This window comes from Agelaius phoeniceus, chromosome 7 (assembly GCF_051311805.1).
Source record: "Agelaius phoeniceus isolate bAgePho1 chromosome 7, bAgePho1.hap1, whole genome shotgun sequence".
Classification (NCBI taxonomy): Eukaryota; Metazoa; Chordata; class Aves; order Passeriformes; family Icteridae; genus Agelaius; species Agelaius phoeniceus.
Window position 1 is genome coordinate 47087203 of NC_135271.1, and position 22224 is coordinate 47109426.

Below are 22224 nucleotides of genomic sequence, written 5' to 3' on the forward strand. Positions count from 1 at the left end.
ATGCTGTTAATAACATTAATCCACCTTTATTAAGAGCCTTTAGCTCTATGGAGGAGCACCAAATATTATTAAGACAAAGACAAGAGGATAATAAGGAAACGTGTTTTTTCCCTTGCTGACCTAGTTTCTAACCTCACTTTAAAATCTTCCCTTGATTTTAATTATGCTTAATCTAAAGCTAAGCTCACAAATCTAGCAAACTTAAGGGCTGCTTTTAAAGTGAATTTTCTCGCCTGTCAGAGTTCCTCAAGCTTTCTGTGCTGCAGTCAGGAGTTTATTTCCAGCCCAGGCACAGAGCTGGGGCATTTCTCTGCCAGCACAGTGACTCTTGGGCTCCTGAGCTCAGGCACCACCTTGCTCCACTCGAGCCTGGGCACCACAACATTCTTCACAGAACAATTGCAGTCCTTTTCTCATCAGCCATAGCCAGAGGCAGCAATAAGGGTGAAGGATATCTATCATGAAAAGTCCAGTGTCAATGTGTTCCCCCAATTTATTTACTGACCTTCAATGCAACAGCCATACTCCTGACCCTCATGAGATGAAGCCTAAGGGGAAATGGCACTGAGCACCAATTCCATATCCTGTTGTTCTGTGGTCTAAATTAAGTGCTAATTAATTACCACTGGCATCTTTGGCATTGCCTGTCAAATTGGATTTAGGATATCCTTTTGCTGTTTAAACAAATAGCCCTACATCTAAAGCTAAAATCCCACGTGTCAGCATTTTCTTTACTTTTAAATTTTTATTTTAAAATCCAGTGAGTATGTTCATGGATTTTGCAGGTAGAATTCAAATAAAAGAAACAGGAATTGATATTGTCAATTTTGATTAATAGTCCCTCATTAATAAACATCCTGTTATTCAGTTTCCACCTGCAGTTGCTGATGTTGCCTGGAATCAATTAACTCATATAATTTGATTTATTTTACAAAGACATTTTTGGATGTGCTGTGCTGATGATAAAGGTTCTATATTTACAATTTCTGATTTAAGCGAGATTGTTACTAACTGCTTTTTATTTGTAACGTTACAAGAAAGCTTTGGGCATTCTTGAACAAAAATATTTAAGCCATTTAAAAAGTTAAAGCTTTATTTATTTAAAACTATCTGTTTCCTTCTGAACTTCACAGGCCACAAAAGCATACAAATCCAGGAACTATGACAGGTTGGTCTTTACAGCACGTTAGTTGTTCTGGAGAAAAAAATATATCAGAAGTTATTTTTTAAATAAATTTAAAAAATATTCAAGCATAGCAGAAGTTACACCACCAGCTAAAAATACATTTTGGGCATTAAGGTGGTATACTTCTGTCTGAACACTTATTATTCTATGTAGTCTCACACTGCCTTTGTCTACTATCCAAACATCTCTAAGAAGTACATCAGCCTCTGCCCAACATCTGCCACGGGGGGTTTTCCTCACTCCCATCCCCTCCTCAGAGAGAGGCTCACGCTCAGAGTGCCTGTGTGGCTTTTGGGCAGGGATTTGCTCTTGTTTGAGCTGAATTTGCTGCTACAGGGCTGCGAAAGAAGGCAGAAATGAATGCCTTGTGCACAGAGCTGCAGGCAGAGGAGTCCAGGATGCTCCTTGGGGAAGTTCATGGCCTTCAGCTGGGTCCTACCAAAAGCTGTGCCCAAAGAGGCCAACTGCAGGCACAACAGCAACGTGGACTAGACAGACCTGTCCTCTTAAGAGCACCAGTCAGAACCAGTTTGCATTCACACACAAAAAGCTAAAACCCAAGCCAAACTGGGAGGACAGAGTGCTGGCTGTCAGTAAATGGAAGAACTTAGCAGGTCAACAAGCTGGATCAGTTTTCCAAAAGAGAGACCAGGAATTTTAGTAATAGGGAAGATTTTGTGGAAAGATATTGAATCCATCTCTTTGATACAATTTGGTTTGGGGGAGTGGGTACCTGATCCTTTGCCATACCAAGGTCCTTGGTGGAGCCACAATGTGGTGATAAGTTCCTGCCCTTGCTGTCCATGCACCAGTGTGCCCCTCCTGCCTTTGGAGCTTCTGTGACTCAGAAGATGTCCAGAAAAACAAACAATCCCAAGGCTGAGGGGCAGATAAACTGTTACCCACCCCCTCACAGCTCCTCAGTGGAGCAGGAGCACCTCCCCTTGTGCAGAAGAACAAGCAGGACTTCTCCAAAGCACTTTCCTGAATGGCATTTCCTCCTGAATGTAGAGGCTGCAGTATCTTTAGATACCCAAATGTGTTTTTACATGCTGCCCTCAGCCACAGATGAAGTCTTTCTCCACAAGACAGGCGTTCTGTGAGGTGTGTGCAAAGGCAAGAGCCCACACGCTCTTCTGCAGGGTCGTCGCACGGGAAGCAAAGTTCACCCAGTGCTGAGGAGGCTTTATTTTTAACTGTTCTCTTATTAAACCAGGCTAAGCCAGAATAAATGCCTTTCCTCAGCTTTTCACAGTCTATTCAGCCAACTGTGAAGCAATGTTCAGCGTTAGTTTAGTTATTATTCTCATTTAGGGCCAGGCTCCAAGGCAGTTCATCCAGGGAAGGGCTCGTGCTGTGAGATATGCAGGGGATCCCCTGAGGAAGCCCATTCTCCACCAGGGCCCTGTCAGCTGTCCAGGTACTATATATAGCCACCCAATGGTCACATTTAAAGCCTGGTCTGTGGAGGAAGACAGCATTGAGTGCTCCTTCTTGTATCCCAGAGCAACTGAAGAGAAGGGATTTTTCCCAAAGTGCTGTAACACGAACCCACAGCTGCAGAGCACAGGAAGCCTATGGAGTTTCTGTAGGCCAGGAGCCATCGGGGCTATTTTCAGCAAAAGCAAGCTCTCAAGTATGTCTGAACTATTTCTGACCTCTCTTGTAACATATCCTACACCATGACCTGGTTTCTCTATTACCAGCCTAGCCATTGTTTCAAATTCTACCTATGGAACAAACAGGGATTTAAAATGCCTTCATGTTTTACACAGCTAGATGCAACTAGCTTAAAACTGTATTAGTGCACTGTGACCCCTGAGTTGTGCTTGTTTGTTGTGAAGGAAACTACACAGCACATTTGGAAAAGGACAGACATTGTGGTGCTTTGGAGCTCCTCTATAAGCAGAAGCCTCAGATCTCAGTTCCGTACACACCAATCTCCCTGTTCCCATCACAGTGTACAGATCTCACAAGCTGAGGACTCCAGTGATGATGTTTGCATCTGCTTAGCTTCACCACCTGGTGAATGTCACTGCAATGCACCTGAGCAAATCACCCATACAGCCAGGACATAGATAATAAAGAGGTTTGGTCTGCACTCATAAAATACCAAGAATCTGAATTTAGTGCTGAATTTGAAATTTATCTATGTAGTAGTGCAAGGAAGTGAACAGTTGACACAAATAGAGTTTGTGGCATCAGGGGCTCCCTGACCACCAGCTACCTCCATAAGTTTCCCAGGTTGGAGTTAAGTAATGCATAGGCCCTTCCCTCTTCCTCCACAATGTATTTTGGTTTCTCTCCTCAGAAAGAAACCAGCTGGGTATGGATATCTCTGCAAGGTTTTGATCTGTTATAGGACCCCTATTTAAGAGGACTCTCAAAGCTAAAGTTCACTTGTCTTTTTAGTACCAAAACCCACTCAGGTTCTTCCCAAGAAACAGCGACTGCAGCTGAACTGAAATAAATTGACGACAGAAAATGATGTGGCTGTGATATACTGTATCTCAGGAAAGTGTGTAACAGGCCTTAAACGAAAAGGAAATATGTTGAGGAAAAAACCTGATAGTTTAGGTTATCTGTGCTTCATGTTATAGCTGTGGTTCCTTCCTAACACTGAAAAACCCAGCTGCAAAAGCCCTGCAAAAATGTGCTTATACACACACAGACATTATCACTTCCTAGGACAGTACGTTTTATTATCAGGTTATTTTCCAGTACATTTGGCACAGTTAAGGTAAGTATATTAACTTTACTTCCAAATAAAGAAAACAAAGTTGTACTGAATGTCTCAGCCACTGTCAATGACTTAAGAACTGACAGGAGGTCCAAGTAATCAACCCTGTCTACAGCACTGAGCTTTCCCCTGGGACACCTCCTCTGATCATACAATGTATCTGACTGGCATGGATGTAGAATTGCTTTCAATAAAGATTTTATTTCAAGGTTGGATGATTCTTTCCCAAATGTCTTGTCTCTAAAGCAAAGTATGTAATACCTGTTATTTTTTAACTCCTGTGAACCAGCGTTTGGGAAGGAGAGGAGCGTAAAATGTTGAGCTGGAAACTGTTCATCATAAGAGACAAATTTTAACAAACTGATTGGGAGCTCTGCAATACCAGAAGTCAGAAAGCTGCTGCATAAAAACTGGCCTGTACCAGTGCAGTGAAGAGGCCTGTTAACAAAATTATTGCTGGGGAGAGCTGAAGGCAGCTGAGCCCTTACCAGGGCCAAGTCCTTAAGCTACAACATTACATTTGCATATGCCTGAGAAAAGATAGGAAAGAGACATTGGCTAATTTGAGGATAATTATTGGCAAAGTGAATCAATGGGAGGCACACACTTTGACCTATTAAGGCAGTTCACAGGAACTTACATTTCAAATCAGTCCCATCATCCATGAGGATGGGCAACTCTGGCTATGACAGTGGTTGCCAGCACAGTTCAGCACAGCCACAAAACCCTCCCAAATGAGCTGTCATGGAACACCCCACTCAGAGAGGGGCTGGGTCCTGATTCCATAAGGTTAGTTCCTATACCAAGAGGAGAGATGACACAAATACAGCATTTTTAATCTTTTTTGGTGGAGTTCCATTTATTCCTATTTATCTTTAATCTCTCTTGGCCTCTGTGTTGGTCTTGGTTTCTGTCTCTAGTGGCAGCAGAGACTTCCTTGGTGAACACAAATATTGTGCATAACTGGAGGAGAGTATTCTGATAACAACAAAACCTCATTTTATCCCTCTGTCCTCCACTGAATTCAGGGGATGGCATTTCCTACACCTGCCATTCTAGCCCATAACCTCATACCAAGTGACCCCTTCTTACTCTTCTGACCCCCTCATTTTGTAATGTGTTGTCCTTTTGTCACAGTCTATATTACCAGTTCATGGAAGAATGACAGGATTGTCCTATTGAAAAGTTACCCTTAAATATAATTTAAAGCAGTGAAAGAATACCAGGCATGGCTAAAACCAGTTCTGCTAAGGGTAGAAACGCCTCTGACATTGAGCAAAATTAAATCCTTGTAGGCTGGAAAAGGATAAGAAAGTAAAAGTGAGCAGTTGTCAAAGCAGCTGGCTGTACCCTCCAACACTCTCCAGCCTACAGTAAAACAGTGTCCTTTCCAATGGGATTTTCCTCCCTAAGCACACTGAATTCCCCAATGTTTTATGTGCAATAGGAATATTAAGATGTTGAGGAGTCAGAGTCACTGTGGAAACCCTTTCTCCTCCTCAGCAGTTACTACAAAGTAAAAATGGATGAAGAACATTTCCCAACACCTACTGCGTTTGGAGCAGTAATCCAGTGTGCTTTCCAAACGTCAAAATTAATAATGATTTTATTTAGAGAGTTTGAAAAGTGTAGGTTTAATGGAACTAGAGAGCCAAGTCACCATACAATGACCCTCTTAGCTGTAGGCTTGCCCTGCTCTCCGTCACACATTTTCCAGCTTGCAGTTGCCTTGGCAACAGCCAAAGCATAAATTCCAAGTATTTTTCCTTATATATGTGCCATTGACATTACAGCCCTCCTATCAGACACTTCTGCTGTTTTAATTCATCATTAGTTTCATTACTATTAATAATGAGAACTGTATTTTCTGCGTTTCTCCTGACTTGTGATTTTAAGGACTGAAGACATTCTTGACACTCGGTTATTTTGGAGAGGAAAAAAAATAATAATCTTGTGCAGCATAGCACCCAACAATTTCTTGATATGGTTCCAACATCTGTGGCACCGGATTATAGATTGTTTCTAAAATAACCTTAAATTGATGGATCATTGCTCCTTTCATTTGGGCTTGACAAAAAGTACCTCTGGCATTTCCTTTCACTCTTTATGTTGAAAATGGTGTGTCACTCTTTCTGCTCTTTTTCTTGCCAAAAAAAGAATTCTTGTCCATTTTTTCAATATTTTCTCTTTTAACAACTCAATTTCACCTAGTAGCTATGGTGAAATAACTAAGTGTGCATATTTTGTTTTGATTTGCACTGACTTCTTTTGTAGAGAGATGATAAAAATATCAGTTATAGAATTTCTTTGGTAAATGTCTGTAATCCAAAAAGACATAAAGTCCAAAACTTATAATTATTCTGTTCAGGGTGGATTGAGTTCCTTCCTTCTACTTCTTCAGTAGCTGTCTTTTACCACATATTTAACTATTCAGACTTTCCATGTTTCCAAGTTCACTTGCTTTATGGGTTTTTTTGTTCTTATGGTGCAAACAAGTGAAACTGCATTGTTATACCAAGGATTTTCAATACAGTACTTTCTCAATACAGTACTGTTTATTCTAGCATTAAGCTCAGGGAACACAAATTTACACAAATTTTCTTAATGCCACGTTACGTATGAGCCACAGTCAGTTCCTCTCCATCACCAGCACACACCAAGCACAGCCTCCATTGCCTCATGCCATATCCCCACCTCCTGATTGCTGGGAGATGTTATCATGCCTGGACTTTGCCAGGATGTCATGAGAAGGATGGAATTTCCAGGATAAACCAGGAAAATTATTCTCCTTCAGGAAGATGGAGTGTCCCCATCAGGAACAGGGGGTCTCAACACCTTGCTCCACATTTTACAGGCAAAGGCAGGCAGTCCCCCAGTCCCTTCAGTAAACTGAGCTCTGTCGCCACATTTCTTCACCCTGATTTTCCTCATCCATGGTCCATTGCTTCCTTCTCCCTGCAAGGGGTTTCTCCTTCAGCCCCATCAGTGCTATCCATCATCAGCATCCTCTTGTCTCAAAGCCATGGCTGATGCTGCTAAATTGATTATTTCTACAGTTACCCAAGACAAAGCTGCTGAATTTCCCCCTCCAGTGAACATGCATCTCTACTCCTGCTGATGTCATCTCCAAATACCTTATGAAGTTTCCAACTTTTACCACATAACAAGCTCAACAGAAATCAAATCTCTCTCCTGGAGAGACCCCCAAGCTTTCTGTACATGCCTCTGCATAAGTGGCATGAAGCAAAACAATCTCATCACCTCTGTAACATTTTTAATTGTGATAAAGATGTGTGACATCCATCAGAAGCCCACGCAGTCGCTTGGCAATGAAACTTCTAACTTTTGAGACTTTCTGAACTCCTAAGAGAAGAGATGATATATTAATATTACCACAGAGGAAAGATAATTAATTTTTTAAAAAAATTAATGAAGATGCTATATTTTAAGAAACTAATAGTTAAGCCAATCTGATTAGTGCCATATGGAGAGTGTTTTGTGCAATGGACACCACGGTTACTAGCATGAGGCAGAAGTAATTCTTCCTATTTATATATGGGGAAAAAAAGCATGAGTGTTGATGCTCCAGGAATGTGGTAAACGATGAGATTGGCACAAATCCACAAGAGATGCTTTTTGCTGTGTGACCCACCCACTAACATGAAAGAAACACTTTTCTGAGTACCTGGAGCCGTTAGGTCTCACAAAGTTTCTTTCCCTTATAATATGGCTTGCTGTAAGTTCAGCTGCAGGTATGGCAAAACAGAGACAGCTGTGATGGCTTTTAAATGGCTGTCTGGATTTTTAAAAGGTAAATGAGTGACAAAGAGAGGGGGGAAAGCAGAACTTGGCTTCAACAATCCACTTGGAATACTGGAGTTAAAACTAGCAGGTTAAGGAGGCATCCATAAATTCAAACATTTACATAATAAAGCTACATTTAGTTTGCATTCCTTGGTGGAGCTGTGCAATTTATTTATAAAATATGTGTCTTCATTTACTAGTCTTTCCAACCCTAGGATACATAATATATTCTGGAGGGTTGAGGGAAATGGATTTCTACCTAGTCTGTACTCACCACCGCAGAGATTTATGCCAAACTTCCTATCTAAACTCCATCCATTAAACCTGTACTGTTCTTAGACCAGACTTCTCCATCCTTAATGCCCTTTCCACAGGAATATTAAGTCTTAATATAGACACAAGATCAACTTTTAATAATAATAGTCCTTCTCTTGTAATTTTGTGAGTAATAAAGATATCAAAGGTTATAATCCTCACCATTATTTTCTAAGTCATCTCATTAAGGTATGTGGTCTCTGTGTCTTTCAAGAAACTTTGTGTCAGGATAAGGCATGCAAAAGTCTTTAGTTACATAAATTTCACCATCCATTTCAGACCATACTCACTTTATTGGATTTAAATTAGCAGAAGGAATGTGTTTCATATGAGCCCTATATTAAGGTGCTTTTTTTTTGGTTTTCACAACTCTTTCAGTGCTGGAGACCATGTTAAGGGAAACAGGGAATCTTCTCCCTGGCACTACAAAATCCCTCCTTCCCTTCTTTGTCACACTGGCAGACATTTCCCTTGCCTCCCTGTCTTCTTTCTTTTGGATAAGTTAACCAAGCAAACACCCCTATCAGGAGAAACATTTTAAAAGTGCCTCTATGTGCTTCAAGAGCAACAGTGACTCCTCTGACACCCTTCTTTTTTAACCAGTTCTTTCCTTTTTGTCAACAGGATAGCAGCCAAGGAATCCGTGAATCTTATGTCAACACAGAGCTTAGGAATTGTGTTTGGACCAACACTCCTGAGACCTGAAAAGGAGACAGGGAACATGGCAGTCCACATGCTGTACCAAAATCAGATAGTTGAACTTATGCTGAGCGAGTACAGCAAGATCTTCGGCTCGGAGGAAGACTGACAGACAGGGCCTGTTATTGAAAACGTTCACATCTGTCTTGATGTCTAATATTTTTACATTTCTGTAAACATATTTCTGAAATATTTCTTTTTCTTTCAAGTGACAGATGCCTCATTTTGTGCAAACTTAATGATGATTTTGTGTCTAATTTTCAAACATTGGAATAAAAAATATTGTCAACATTTGCCTATATGTATTCTGCATTAACCCTTTGAGAGTTTCATTATGCTAGCACTCCAAGTGTCACTTTTTCTGCAAGCTGAGCATACAGCATATGGCCCTAGACCATAGAAAATGCTGTTTACCAACATATGCAATGGCACAGAAAGACAGATAATAATTGAGGAGGTTTGTGGAAAACGGATTAAAGTATGTATATTTAAAGCAATGAATTAAAGCAGTGACACAAGATCATTCATAGCTAATCTGAGTATAATTTACCTTTCTCTTTGATATACGTTGAAAATTAAAGACATGATGAATAATCATTTGTCTACCCCGAGAGCTGGGAAAAAAAATTGCATTTAATGCTTTTAAACAAATAAAATAAACAAACACAAACAAAATGAGAATGTCACCATTTGCATAACAGTGCCTAAAAGAAATTAAAAATGGAATTGGAACTTTGGTATTTTTACTTAAACGCAGTACATGAAATGAAGACATTGCATGACTGCTCATTTTAATGTAACATCCATTTTGATTCTTCATCACACTGTACATCTGCCCGCTTTCCCCAGCTATCTCATGTTCTGTAGCATTTGTATTGTGCTCCTGAGGATGCTTTATTGGTGAACTACATTAAATTCATCTAGAAAGAACTTTAAAAAAAAAGCCTTTTCATATGCCCTTAGGATTACTTGGCTAGACTTGAATCAATTTATGCATTTGATGGTTAGTTTCAGTTGTCATGGATAAACAAAAGGGTAACTGTCTAGAATATATCAAATATTGTTTCATTTTGAAATGTATGTTTCCAGCTATACACATCTCCTACCCTGTTTTGTAAAAGTATTCTGCTGATAAAATGTAGACTTATGTTTGACAGCTTTTTAATCAAGTTCAAAGAGAATAAATAAAACTAATCCAGTGTGGTAAAGAGTCTGTCTGGTTATCGATTTGTTCATAAAATGAAAAATAAACCATGTAAATAAGATGTGTGAAACACAGATCCAGAAGCAAATATTTAATGCAATTAAAGACCCCAAAACATAGGATTAATGCATAGGTCTGCTGTGCATGAGAGATATGTCTTCAATATCACCTCAGCAGATCCTGGGCTGCTTCAGTTTTTACTCGGCATTGTTGTGAAGAATTCCATGTTATTCAGGAAAGGTCACTCCTTGGAGTGGTCATTTATGGGAACAAATAAATAATGAGGCCTGATGGTTAACTAAGACCAGGCTTTCATCAGGTGCTAACACAGGCAGAAAACAACACCAAGAAAACATAAAAACCAGCCCTGAGATAGTTTTTATGACTGCTCACATGTCTGAAAAATCAAGCAAAACAGAGAGGTAGTAACCAGTAATTAAAATGAAAAACACAAAACCAAACAAAAATCTCCCTCGTATCACAAATATCCAGCTCAATAACTTCTGAACAAAACTATAATGTACTGGAGAGCCCAGATTCACTTTATGTTCAAGAAAATATTTTTCATGTTAATGTCAAGCCATGAGTACTTAAACAGTGATGCTTTTCAGGATCATCATCTATAGACTCTTTTAATAGCAACAAACCAGGCGCTGTTTATAGCCTGTGGAAATGACTGGAAGAAAGATAGTCAGAAGTTCAGTCTATTCCTTAATAAAGACCATTCACATTATGGCCCCACGGGTGCTCACAATCATGCTATTGAAGTAATTTCTGCTATTACTGGAAATGAAAAGTTCACTTGTTACTTGGAGCCTGTTGCACTCAGAAGAAAAGATTCTTAATTAATTAATTAATCTTCTTTCAGGCTTTCTTCGGAGCATGGAGACTCCTCTTGTCTGGTTTTTGTAAGACAAGGCTTATGAAATGCACCATATCTCTCTCAAGATCAACTGGTTTAAAGGGGGGGGAAAAAAAATCAAGGAAACTTTTGGACACACAAGCTTTTCTTTGGGTTTGAAGGGTTCCTTACATGAACATTGTAAAAAAGTGCTGACTGCTCTGCTAAATGCTCTGTTACATTGCAGCCTGGACGTGGGCAGACAATCTGGGGGGACACAAGTGGCTCTCACCAGAGGAGTGTATAAATCCAGGGCCTGTAGCAGATGCCTTTCTTTTCTCATCCCGACAACACAAAGGAATGGCCATGCCTTGCTACCAAGCTGCTTCCTTCCCCAAGAGACCAATTCTTCCTGTCTCTCTTAATACATACATTAATTTAATGGGAAAAATTACTGACTCAACCATTAGTCAAAGAGCCAGCCCTTCAGGCCCTGCCATCAGCAGAAACCAGAAGGATAAAGGAGGGGAAGAGTAGGAAAAAAATAAAAATAAAAATAAATGTCAAGCCTTAACTGCAGCAGGGTTTCTTTCTCCTCCTGCTCAGGCAGTTTGCTCTTTATTACCCAAGCTCACAGTCCAGGACTCAGACAGACTCTCACTGCTGGACATAAACATTTCTAAATCCCAAAAGTGTCCAAGTTTTGCAATTCACCAAGGCTGTACTGCCACCACATTGCTATTGGAATATTCACTATCACTTGGTAGCAGTTCTGCTCAAACTCTGCTAAATATTTAGCAAGTCAAAATTAGACTTGCAGAAGACCTTTCTTTTTCAGGAGCCAGCATCAGTTTGAGAAGGGCCATAGATATTTTGAGCAAGGAGCTATTAATGGTAAATGATCAGAAAAATGAAGGCTGAAAATGCAGCAGAGACAAATATGTCCAAGGATCACTGTTTCTCTGCATCTTCTCCCTGTGAAGAGCATCTTCTACTCAAACTCATCTGAGAAGCACGAGCACAAAACTGGGACTGATTCAGTAAGAGGAGATATCAGAAATAAACCTCTAACTGAACCAAAAAAGGGCATTTCCAGCTACAAAATTTTCCTCATTAAAATAAAGGTAAAACATCAGTGTATTGAATTGTAAGCTTTAGTGAGAGACTGTCGGTTTTTAACTCAAGAAATTCTACTCCAAAGCAGGATTTCTACAACAATTATGAGACACACTGACTTGCTGAGCTACAGCTAAAAGAGGAGACAAACTCCCCTGAACAATTCTTTATTCCTCTTTTTATTTACATACATGTAGATAAATATTTTTTGGAGGCAGCATACATTTTAACAGTTCTTTCATTCTCTGCCAGCACAGTGCAGGTAACACTCAGCCTTTTTTTGCAAGCACCCCGTGCTGCAGCAGAGCCTTAGGCTGTCGTTCAGCCCAAGGCACTCAAGAAGTTCAGCTAATCAATTTCCACACAGGACACAGACCGTGGGTAGAGCTGGGAAGAAAGCTGGGAAGGGAGTTGGGCCCACAGTCACCCCTGCAATCAGGCAGGGTGTAGATTTTACATGGCTAATCCTCAGAGGAGGCTGGCAAACAGCAGGTCCCTGCACGGCGCTCCTGATGCAGGAAGGAAACCTGGAGCTCAGGGAAGCTGAGCATCATCCGAGGCGTGGGTCTCATCACAGCCCCTGGGCTCTGCAGGATGCAAAAATGGAGCCCAAGGCAGTTGTTTTGTAGAACATAGGAGCCTTTCCTAGCACCCACTTTGGGTTAAAAATCAACAACCTTTCCCTAAAGATCAAGGGACAAACAAGTGGCCTGTGGAGGTCAGGCTGAACCCAAAACTTTCTCTTCAAGAAATGCTTCAGGATTCTACTAAAGCAACAATCTCATCCTTGTGCCAATTTCCCACGAGTGATCACAGCAAATTAATGTCCTCTACCATCACTCCAGGCTATTTTTACACTACACAACCTCATACTTCCAAACATACCTGAAATATTGTGTCCAATTTTACTTAGAGAGCCTTGTTGCAAAGATTTACTTCATGTTGGGTAGAGAACATGAGCCCTCACTACTGTTTTTCACACAAAACAAACATTGATGTTTAAAATAAAGATGAATTCCATACTCAGGACAGTTGGGGATGCAATGCCACTGCACATAAATGTGTGAGAAACTGAGGCACAGAGACACATGTGTCAAAAGAGAACTTTCTATTTTAGTGCTCTCTTTATTCAGACCCATCTTTTTTTTTTTTTTTTTTCCTTGCTTTTTAAGCAGGCTCATAGAATGGTTCGGGTTGGAAGGAACCTTAAAAATCACTTCATTCCAAAGCCCTGCCTTGGGCAGGGACACCTTCCACTATCCCAGGTTGTTCCATACCCCATCCAACCTGGCCTTGGACACTTCCAGGAATGTGGAGTCCACAGACACTCCGAGCAAACTGTGCCAGGACCTCACCTCCCTCACAGACACTTTCTATTCACCACTAATAATCAGAGATTTGGGGTTTTGCAGGCACCCAGCTCTGCAACCCAAGGGCAGGGCAACCTCAGGGACCACAGAACAGAATGAAATTTGTCTTGCAATGCCTTGACCATGGTGAAGTTTTCTGACTTTCTATAATTTGCCCTTAAACCCTCAGAAATGCTTCAAAGGTGCTGGGAATGCACCATCTCCCACCAAAGCAGGCTGTCTGCACCTCCAAGATACCTGGGACCACCCCTTACGCCTTCAGTGGAAGTTGAAGGCTTTGTTCAACAAGTTTAAGAGGGGCCACAAAACACTGCAAGTTCAGATTGAGTGCAAATTAGTTATCCACAAAACACCACCATTTTAGAGCACATTTCAGTTAATAAAATGCAGACTCAAATTCCACATGGTTCTTCTCTCCTCTTTGTCAAAAGGCAATTTCTGCACTCAGCTCTTATCCATAAGTTTTTTTGGCTGCATTTCTGGTGCATAAAGGGAACAACCACCTCTCCACCAGTGATTTATATGTTGTCTCAAAGCTTTCAAAGAAGCAGCTCAGAAGCTTTTTGGTTACAATTTGGGGTAGGTGGTGGTATGGTCTCTGCTCTGGAAAATTAAAGTGACCATACTGAAAGTGGTTTGACCAGCCCATTTCTCAGGCTCCAGCCTGCCCATTGCAGTAACAAAGGTAGAAAAAGTCCAGTGTTATGTCAACCTTTCCCACAGGGGATGTTTCTTTGCAGCCCCAGGCAGTAAATGGTTTTAAATAAATGGCTGAACACCCTGTATACAGTTCTGTCTTTATGTAGTTTCTGTCACTTATTATCCATTTTTAATCCTGCTAGGCTCTTTGTCTTAATGGTATCTGATGAATTTCCCAGGTTAATTATGCACCATGTAAGAAAATATTTTACTTGTATCACTTTTAAATTCATTAGCTTTTAGTACCATTGTATAGCACTCTGCTTGCTCTTGATTTATGGGAAAGGCTAAATAGGATCATCTGAGTGACCTCTCCTGGCAATTCACTCTCCTATATACCACTAACACATCACCTCTCATTTGTCTCTTAATCAATTTAACCTTCCCTCAAATGGAAGATCTGCCACACCTCTTATAACTTGCTCTGTCTTTCACTGGATGCTCTATGCATCTATTCTGCCTTTTAGAACCAAGCTCTTAAGCATCCAAGGGGGAAGAATCCTTAATATTTTCATTATTGAACCCTTTACAGCTCTTAAAATAATCAAGCTTCTTGTTTGTGTCTGATTTCTGCTCTGCACTGAAGAACTGAACTGTCCTTATTGCCTGGACCAGGTTCACAAGGGAATTTGGGGAATTAAATGCTATTTTTGTCTATACAGAGAATGTGCCCGTGCTGCTGCTTCCTCCCTTGTGGCTACTTCACCTTGCAGCTCTCCAAATTTCCATCAGCAGCTTCAGCCACATAGCCCTGGCTATCTGGTACCTGCCTGGACCAACTCTTATCTTGGGCCCCTTGCAGTCTTTTACCCACAGGGCAGGTGGGTAAAAGGGTGAGCAGGGTCTGCTTCTGCCCTTTGTTGTTGCAAATTTAAAATGCCAGCTCAGGGACACGGGGCTTGGAACCCGCTACAAGGGTCCTGCACAGTTCATCAGCTCCCCCAGCACAGCTGCAGTGTGGGGCTGTATCCTCACACTCCCAGGGGGAGGCACATGGGCGATGCTGTGCACACTCTTGTTTTTCAGCTGGAGGACCCACATTTTCACAGAACCACAGATTCCACACACCCCCAGGCCACGCAGTGCTGCAGGAGCACAGAGCTGGTGCTCACCTTGCTCCACAGGACACCGAGTTCAGACAAAGCAACACAATAGCACGGCTTACTCCAGATTTACGGGGCGTTGTTGGTTGAAAAACAAATCAAATTCCCTCTTGTGTTTATGATGTGCTTTACCTCAAATGGGAGAACTGAAAAATAAGGCAACTACCTTAAACAAACACGCCCTAAGATGCAAAATGTGAGCACCTTCCTGAGACCTCTGGTGCTATTCTTTTTCACATTGTGTCTCTTTGAAGTGCACATAGCCAAAACCATTGGCAGTGCTTTCCCTCTGATGCTGCAGTTTTTGAGAGTATTATGCATATTGCAGATGCGGTTTTTTTGCACTAGATTGAAAAAAAGAAATAATCTTATTAAAAATGTAAAAGGATTTCAGGGTTCTGTGCATACTCAGAGAAAAGAGAGATGTCAACAATAAACATGCCATCTGAACAATACGGAAGGACCTCTGTCCCATGGGCATAATAGATGTTTTATTAATAACTTGCTTTTATATATTTTTCTCATTTCCCAAAACAAAGGGAGGAGGGGGGAAAAATGAAAAAAAGAAAAAAAAAAAAAAAAACGAATGGGTTTGGAAATCAAAACATTTCCTTGACTGGACAATTGAACACAGTGGGATAAATTGAGACCTGGTGCATTTTCTGGGTCTGTGTTCTCCTGTCCTGGGTGTATTTCTTACATCAGATGGGGGGAAAGCCCCCCTGGTTCTCCAGAGTTTATCATGGACTACATCAGCTCCAGCTAATGGATTGAAAAGTTGGGTCTTTTAAGTGGCTTCAGCAGACTCAGCACAAGCGGAAAAAGATGTTACTCATTGTCTGAGACTGCTGGACATGGTGTAAGAAAGGAGAGGGAGGACAGGGGCCACTTTTTACCTATTCTGGAAGAAACAGCAACTCTGACACAGCAAACTAATACTTTTCCTGATTTAAGTCAGCCTTGTTTTGTCAAGTAGATGCCTCAGGAATGGATAAAAGGGACAGATGAGTCTTTGCTCCTCTAGGTGCCTTCAACAGGAGTGCATGTCCAGACCATGAGGTCTGGCCCATATCAAGTGATTAGGTCCAGGGAATGGTCACCCTCCAGAGGCATTTTACCCTCTTTATTCACTCTCTTTACCATGATATATTTTCCTCCCCTCACACAGAGCCTGTGTTTCAGGTAATTGAGACCTCTTTGGAAATGCTGTTCCTACAGTGCAGGACCTCAGTGAACCAGTTTTTCATCCCAAATGGCTTTCATAAACCTAGGCAAATATGGCAGGGGGATAGAGGGACATGGGATGAATTAAGGCATGGGGTGTTGGAACAATATGATCTTTAAGATCCCTTCCAACCCAAACCATCCTATGATTCTGTTCTGTGAAGGGAAAGAGCACCTAAAGTAATTTTCCTCTTCCATTTTCTGCCACTGTACATGACCTGGCCTATTATAGAACAACACTTACATTTTGTTTTTTGGATAGTCTACCTGTACATATAGATGGAAAATATTATGGAAATAGATGCTTCTAGAGAAATCTGTGATGTTCTTAGAGGCTGAGAAAGAGGAGGGCTCCACCTCAGAAGCAATGCCATTTATCCCTAAGATCATCAGTAGGTATTTGCTAGGAAAATATTGCTTTGGAGCAAATAAAGAGAGGTGAACCTTAAGATCCATGGCCAGAGGGTCTACAGGCTCCTCTCAGGCACTAGAATACTTTTCCAGTTTGCAGAAATTCCTATTTACTCACATAAAGCTTTAATTGGTTCCTATCCCAAATAGTTCCTACCCAGATTAGATTTTACCCTGTGAAGGCCAAAACCTTTTTTTAATTATTTTCTTACTTGCATGGTTGGGGATTCATTCATAGAAGAATTGGAACATTTGACCCCAGACATGCCCAAGTGCAGAAGGAATCCTTCACTTGCATATCAGCTTGGGATGCCTTTTTCTGCCTTACACAAATTCACTTTGCAAGGCTGCAGGGGTCACAAGCTGTGCTTCTTGCCTTTCCTAGGGACACTCTCCAGTGAAAGAAACCAGGGAAACTCACTGGACAGAAAGGAATAAGCTGTCTAATTAAGAAGCAAGTGTGCATCTGTCTCAGGCCACTTGCCAAGCATAATGTGGTGGGGAGGCAAATCACTGTGCTGCTGGAAACTGCTCCCTTTGGGCTGGCTGACTCCAGAAGTGCAGGGGACAGACGCCTCTCAGTCAGGTTCAGGACTTTCTGTGCCCACCTAATGCTGAGGAAGTTGTGGGATTTGTCAAAAGTCCATCTGAACACAAACATGCCAGAGGTTCCTGAAGCTCAGACAGCTCTGAATGCTGACTCTGATTTACTTATTTAAAGCTACACCTTGCACGGCTGTGAAATCAGAGGTACAAGTGCACAGTAGCAGATGTGTCTCACTTTTATCTCCAGGAACCTGTGGCCAGACTGTGACAAAATGAGCCCAGATGTGGCAGGTGTCACCAGGTGGTGGGAGGAAAAGGAGCATGGGAGGACTCTGTCAAAATGGACAGACAGCTCAGCAGGAAAAAGCCGGATCACTTGGGAAATTTGGAACATCCCATATTTTCTGATACCCTCCAAAGAGACTCTGCTCATGGAAAGAAGTCTCCTGAACACCTGAGACTGGAGCTTGATGAAAAAGCTATTCCTGCTCTTGAAACTCATGCTGTCACTATAGGCAGAATTCCAAATGTTCCTACTGTTCCTAATGATTTTATTAATTTCACATGTATCATTCTGAAGTTAATAAGGGAAGAGGTGAGAGAGAAAGGGAGGTAGCCAGACACCCCATGAACAAACAAGAGACCCCTAAGCACCATCCTGCTACCATAGATGATGCAGGTGAGATCAGTGTCCATGACATACCAATAATGATTTTAGCAAGTGTATAATTTTTCAACCTTCATCCATCTTCTAGAAAAAAAAAAGTCACTGTGGTACTGATTTCTCTTACACAGTCACTCTTTAGCCAGTAAGGTCCTGAGGTGGCTTCTACCATCCTTGTGGTATGAGGAGCACATGGAGAGACTGATGCAGAGCATAGATCAGATGTCAAAATCCTTTTTAACCCTTTTTCTCTCCTCTTCATCAACCAAACCTACAAATGCTTCAAGCGGTGTCTCATGTTAGGTTAGATATTGGGAAGAAATTATTCCCTGTGAGGCTGGTGAGGCCCTGACATAGGTTTCCCAGAGAAGCTGTGGCTGCCCCTGGATATCTGGGAGTGTGCAAGGCCAGGCTGGACAGGGCTTGGAGCAACCTGGGACAGTGGAAGGTGTCCCTGCCTATTTAAAGGGGGTGGAACAAGACAAGCTTTAAGATCCTTTCCACCCCAAACCATCCTGTGACCCTATGATTCTGTGAAATACATGTGAAAGAGATCCCAGCTCACACAGAAACATCTTTGCTTAACATCCACCCCGTTGATGACTGTAACTTAATTACCGCGCATACTGTACCGGTGACAGTAAATATTAGTGCTGTGTGCCACAGAACAAATATCCCGTGATGAAAAATTCAAACGGTATCGAGCTTTTCATTAGTGCACTAATGGCTTTCTCACACATTCAGCTCATTTTTAACTCGACCTGCTAGGGGAAGGAAATGACATACTTTCTGTTGAATAAGACAGCGCCGAGATTACATGAAGGTGCGTTTTTATGGGTAAAGAAACGTATGCCACATTAATCTATTTTTATGCCTTGCAGTAGGTGCTGATGAGTCATTTGAATGCCAAGTTTCATTAGTAAATTGGGAGTGATATAGGCAGCTCTGTGCTAAAATAAAAATGTATATTTCATTTAAGAATGCAAAAAAAAAAAAAATTTTCAGCAGTGCTGCAGAATGTCTTAGAACATACTAAGTAGGATTGTAGGATGTAAGGATTACATCTTAGAACCCTGTTTATGAAGGCAATTTTTTTTGTCCATAAAATGCACATTAGTAATACAATCTGCCCAATGTTGTATTGTTCTATCATTTCTCTATGGATCATATTAGTCAGTGTCCTGTTAACATCCATTTTATCATACTGTCCTAATATTATATTGAAATGAGATCTGGCACTTTTGGGGTCCTGTGCAAGATGAAAAAATGGGTCTCCAGCAGTCTTCCTCTTAGATATAATTGAAAAAGAGGCAGGCATGAGGGCATGCTGTGATTCACGCTGCCGGAGAGTGATCTGGAATCATTCAGATGATGAGTACATAGAGAATGCCGCGCACAGAAAGATGGCAATTTGCTGTACTAATGTTTTGAAAATGAAAATTTCTAGCTGTTTTGCAGAGGAGCTTAGTAGGAAAGGCAGAAGGAAGAAAAAAATGATAAAATCTTTTATAGTTAAGTCAGATTATTTCTGTTGTTTTTGGAGAGGCTGCACAAAGAAATGTGCTTTCTGGAGAATGGTATAAAGCGTAAATGAATATTGTTTTATTGACCAAAATAGGTATAAAATACAAGAAATGGACGGAAAACAGCAAATGAGGAAAATTCTATCCCATTCCTTGACGAGCAGTTTTACAGAAGGATCCAGGGGTACCTTTCAGGCTCCTTAAACCAAATCTTGGATCCCCACTGTGGCCACTTAGCCATAGGGATGGACACCCACAAACACGCAGTACTTCAAGCCCATAAGCCTATATTTCTGCCATCAAGCCTAATTTCCAACAGCCAAGCTGCCTGACAAGCCCCAGCAGGAATGAAAACAATGCTTCTCCCTCCTTCCAAATAGATGATAACTAATGATACCAATGTCCTATTCCTCTGGTGCTTCCACCAAGCTTTAATACTAACAAATAAATCAAACCACCACTTCCAACCTTTGTTCAGTATCTATGCTGTCAGTACTGATGCACAGTCAGTATTAAAATGTTATTTTTGTTTTTCTTCTCGTCCTTTGTTTTGACTAGCTTTGTTCTTGATATCATCATTTGGTATTAAATGAAGAAAATTCAGTACTAAATTATGTCACTTTCTTCAGGATTTTGTTGTTAAAGACTGCCAAGCTCATGCAGCTGGCCTGTCCCCAAGAGAGTGACCCAGCCACCTGACCTGAGTCCTCTTCAAGGAATTGAACCAATCTCCTGTAAAAATCCAGCTCTGTCTTTGGGACACTGGGGATTCACTCAGAGATCTGCAGAGAGAGCAGGACCACAGGGCTTGGCTCAACCTTTCAACATCCAGGGGAACATTTCATCATCAAATACATGAAAAATTATCCATTTTAGTGAATATTCTTTTCAGAAACCATGTTGTACAGTAACAACTCCTCTATCTGCATGTTGGAGCAGACAGGATCAATTCCAGTGTTGTTCAGCAGGATTTAAAATATGGTACATCCAACTTTTTCCCTCCATTCTATAGTTTAAGTTCCTCTCACTACCCCTCACCATCCCATGCCTTTGTTGGTGACATTTTTAAATCATCATTCCCTGCTCTCCTTAATGGATCTGGTTTTACCATTGCTATTTAAATTTTTTATAAGGCTCTGTACACTGAAACAGTCGAAGTGTGATCTTTCCAGAGGAAGAAGGAGGCTCCTTTGCTTAGGAGGAATATATGTTCTTTGCAGGGCTCTGAACGACCCAAAAAATAGATGGTTCCTGGGAAAACACTGCCAAGCACCAAGATGGGCAGTTTACTACACGTGCAAGTCCAGGTGAACAGGGAATCTTCAAGAAACTCCCATTGAGCTGAAACTGGGACCATTTTATAGCTTTCAGTTTTGAGGTCACAGTCACCCGGACTGGAAACTCAAAAATGACTTCAAAAAGGCAAATGCTAACTAGATTTCACACTAGATTTCATTTTACTTGGCATTACAGAAAGAATGCAGGTATTAAATAGACTGTTTCCTGTATACAATAAGGTTAATTAGTAGCAAGGGATGGAAATCAGTGTAGACATAACTCTTTTAGACAGGTATCAAAAATAATCCCCTGATCCCCACAGACCCCAGCTGCACTGAAAGAAGAACAATATAAAAGATTCTTTAAAAGAAATTTTTCAAACATTCTCCAGGTGTCCCAGCTATATTTAAATAGGCCTGTGGCCCCATGTGTACTCCAACCCTTTCTGCTCTACAGTTCCCTTGCTCCAAGTTAAATGAGCAGAGTACTTGCACAGAATTTTGAGGTGCAACATAAAGGATTTCTGTACAAAGAGGCTGGGATTGCAAACCGAGACAGACAGGGGAACAAAAAGAAGAATATATTCTGGACTGAATGGGACTTCCCTAAGCTCCTTATCAATAAGGTTAATAAGGGTCCATGCAATTTACTGATCACTACGATGCAACAACTGGGCTAAAGCTATAAAGAAGCTGCACAGATACCAGCTTTTTGTGCTTCTCATGGCCCACCACATTAAAGTCCCTTTACCCTTCCCCTGTCACCCCACTCAAGAGAATAAACTCCAGTCTGTGTGATTGGCCTTGCTAAAATCCCTGGTCTGCTATTACGCTTCTACCTGCCCTAGTTAAGCAGATTAATAGTTATTTCCTTGAATTTGATCCTCCAGTCCCTTTGTAATTGAAGCAGTAATGCTCAGATATTTCTAAAAATGTATTTCTGAAAAATACATTTCCTTTTTTCTCCGGTTTAATTTTGTTATCCTCAATCATATGCATGATAGAAAAAAAAATCCCAAACTTCTATCTCCTTTATAAAATACATGTCATATCAAAAAGGTGACAAGAGGGGGAAAAGTAATTAGTGAGTTCACAGAGTTCAGTAGAAAAGTTAAAATAGAGTAACACATTACTTTTTATGTTAAGATTTCACAAGACAAATCTTGCCTGTGTTTTAATTGCATGTGACCCTGGCAGTCCCACTCTGAAATGAAGTGCCGTAAAATTAAAGATGACAGACGCTCAAAACAAGTCTTGTGATCTTGATTAAACTACAAAGACCACACTTTTCTCTCTGCTGCAACTCAGATATGATGGGCTGTTTTATTTGGGGAATTGCTTCATTAATGCTTTCTTTGACTAGACATGTTTATTATAAAAAATACTGAATATGGTGATATCTTGCATAGCTAAATAAAGTCTAAAAGACAAGTAAAAAATTAGGAATCTTTAAATAAGCTCAAGACTTAAATGCTTCTTTTAAAGATCATGGGCATCTGTAG

General features: G+C 40.9%; 2 protein-coding genes across 11 annotated transcripts in view; one reads left to right on the forward strand and one right to left on the reverse strand.

Moving 5' to 3' along the window:
- Nucleotides 1-9952, forward strand: part of ARHGAP15 (Rho GTPase activating protein 15) — a 320887-nt gene extending 310935 nt beyond the window's left edge. The window contains exon 14 of the mRNA XM_054636450.2: nucleotides 8670-9952. Within this exon, the coding sequence (XP_054492425.1) occupies nucleotides 8670-8853 (184 nt within the window). The 3' untranslated portion in view covers nucleotides 8854-9952. The remainder of the gene's footprint in view (nucleotides 1-8669) is intronic.
- QTMAN (queuosine-tRNA mannosyltransferase) overlaps nucleotides 1-22224 on the reverse strand; it is a 318519-nt gene that overhangs the window by 48357 nt on the left and 247938 nt on the right. The window lies entirely within an intron of this gene.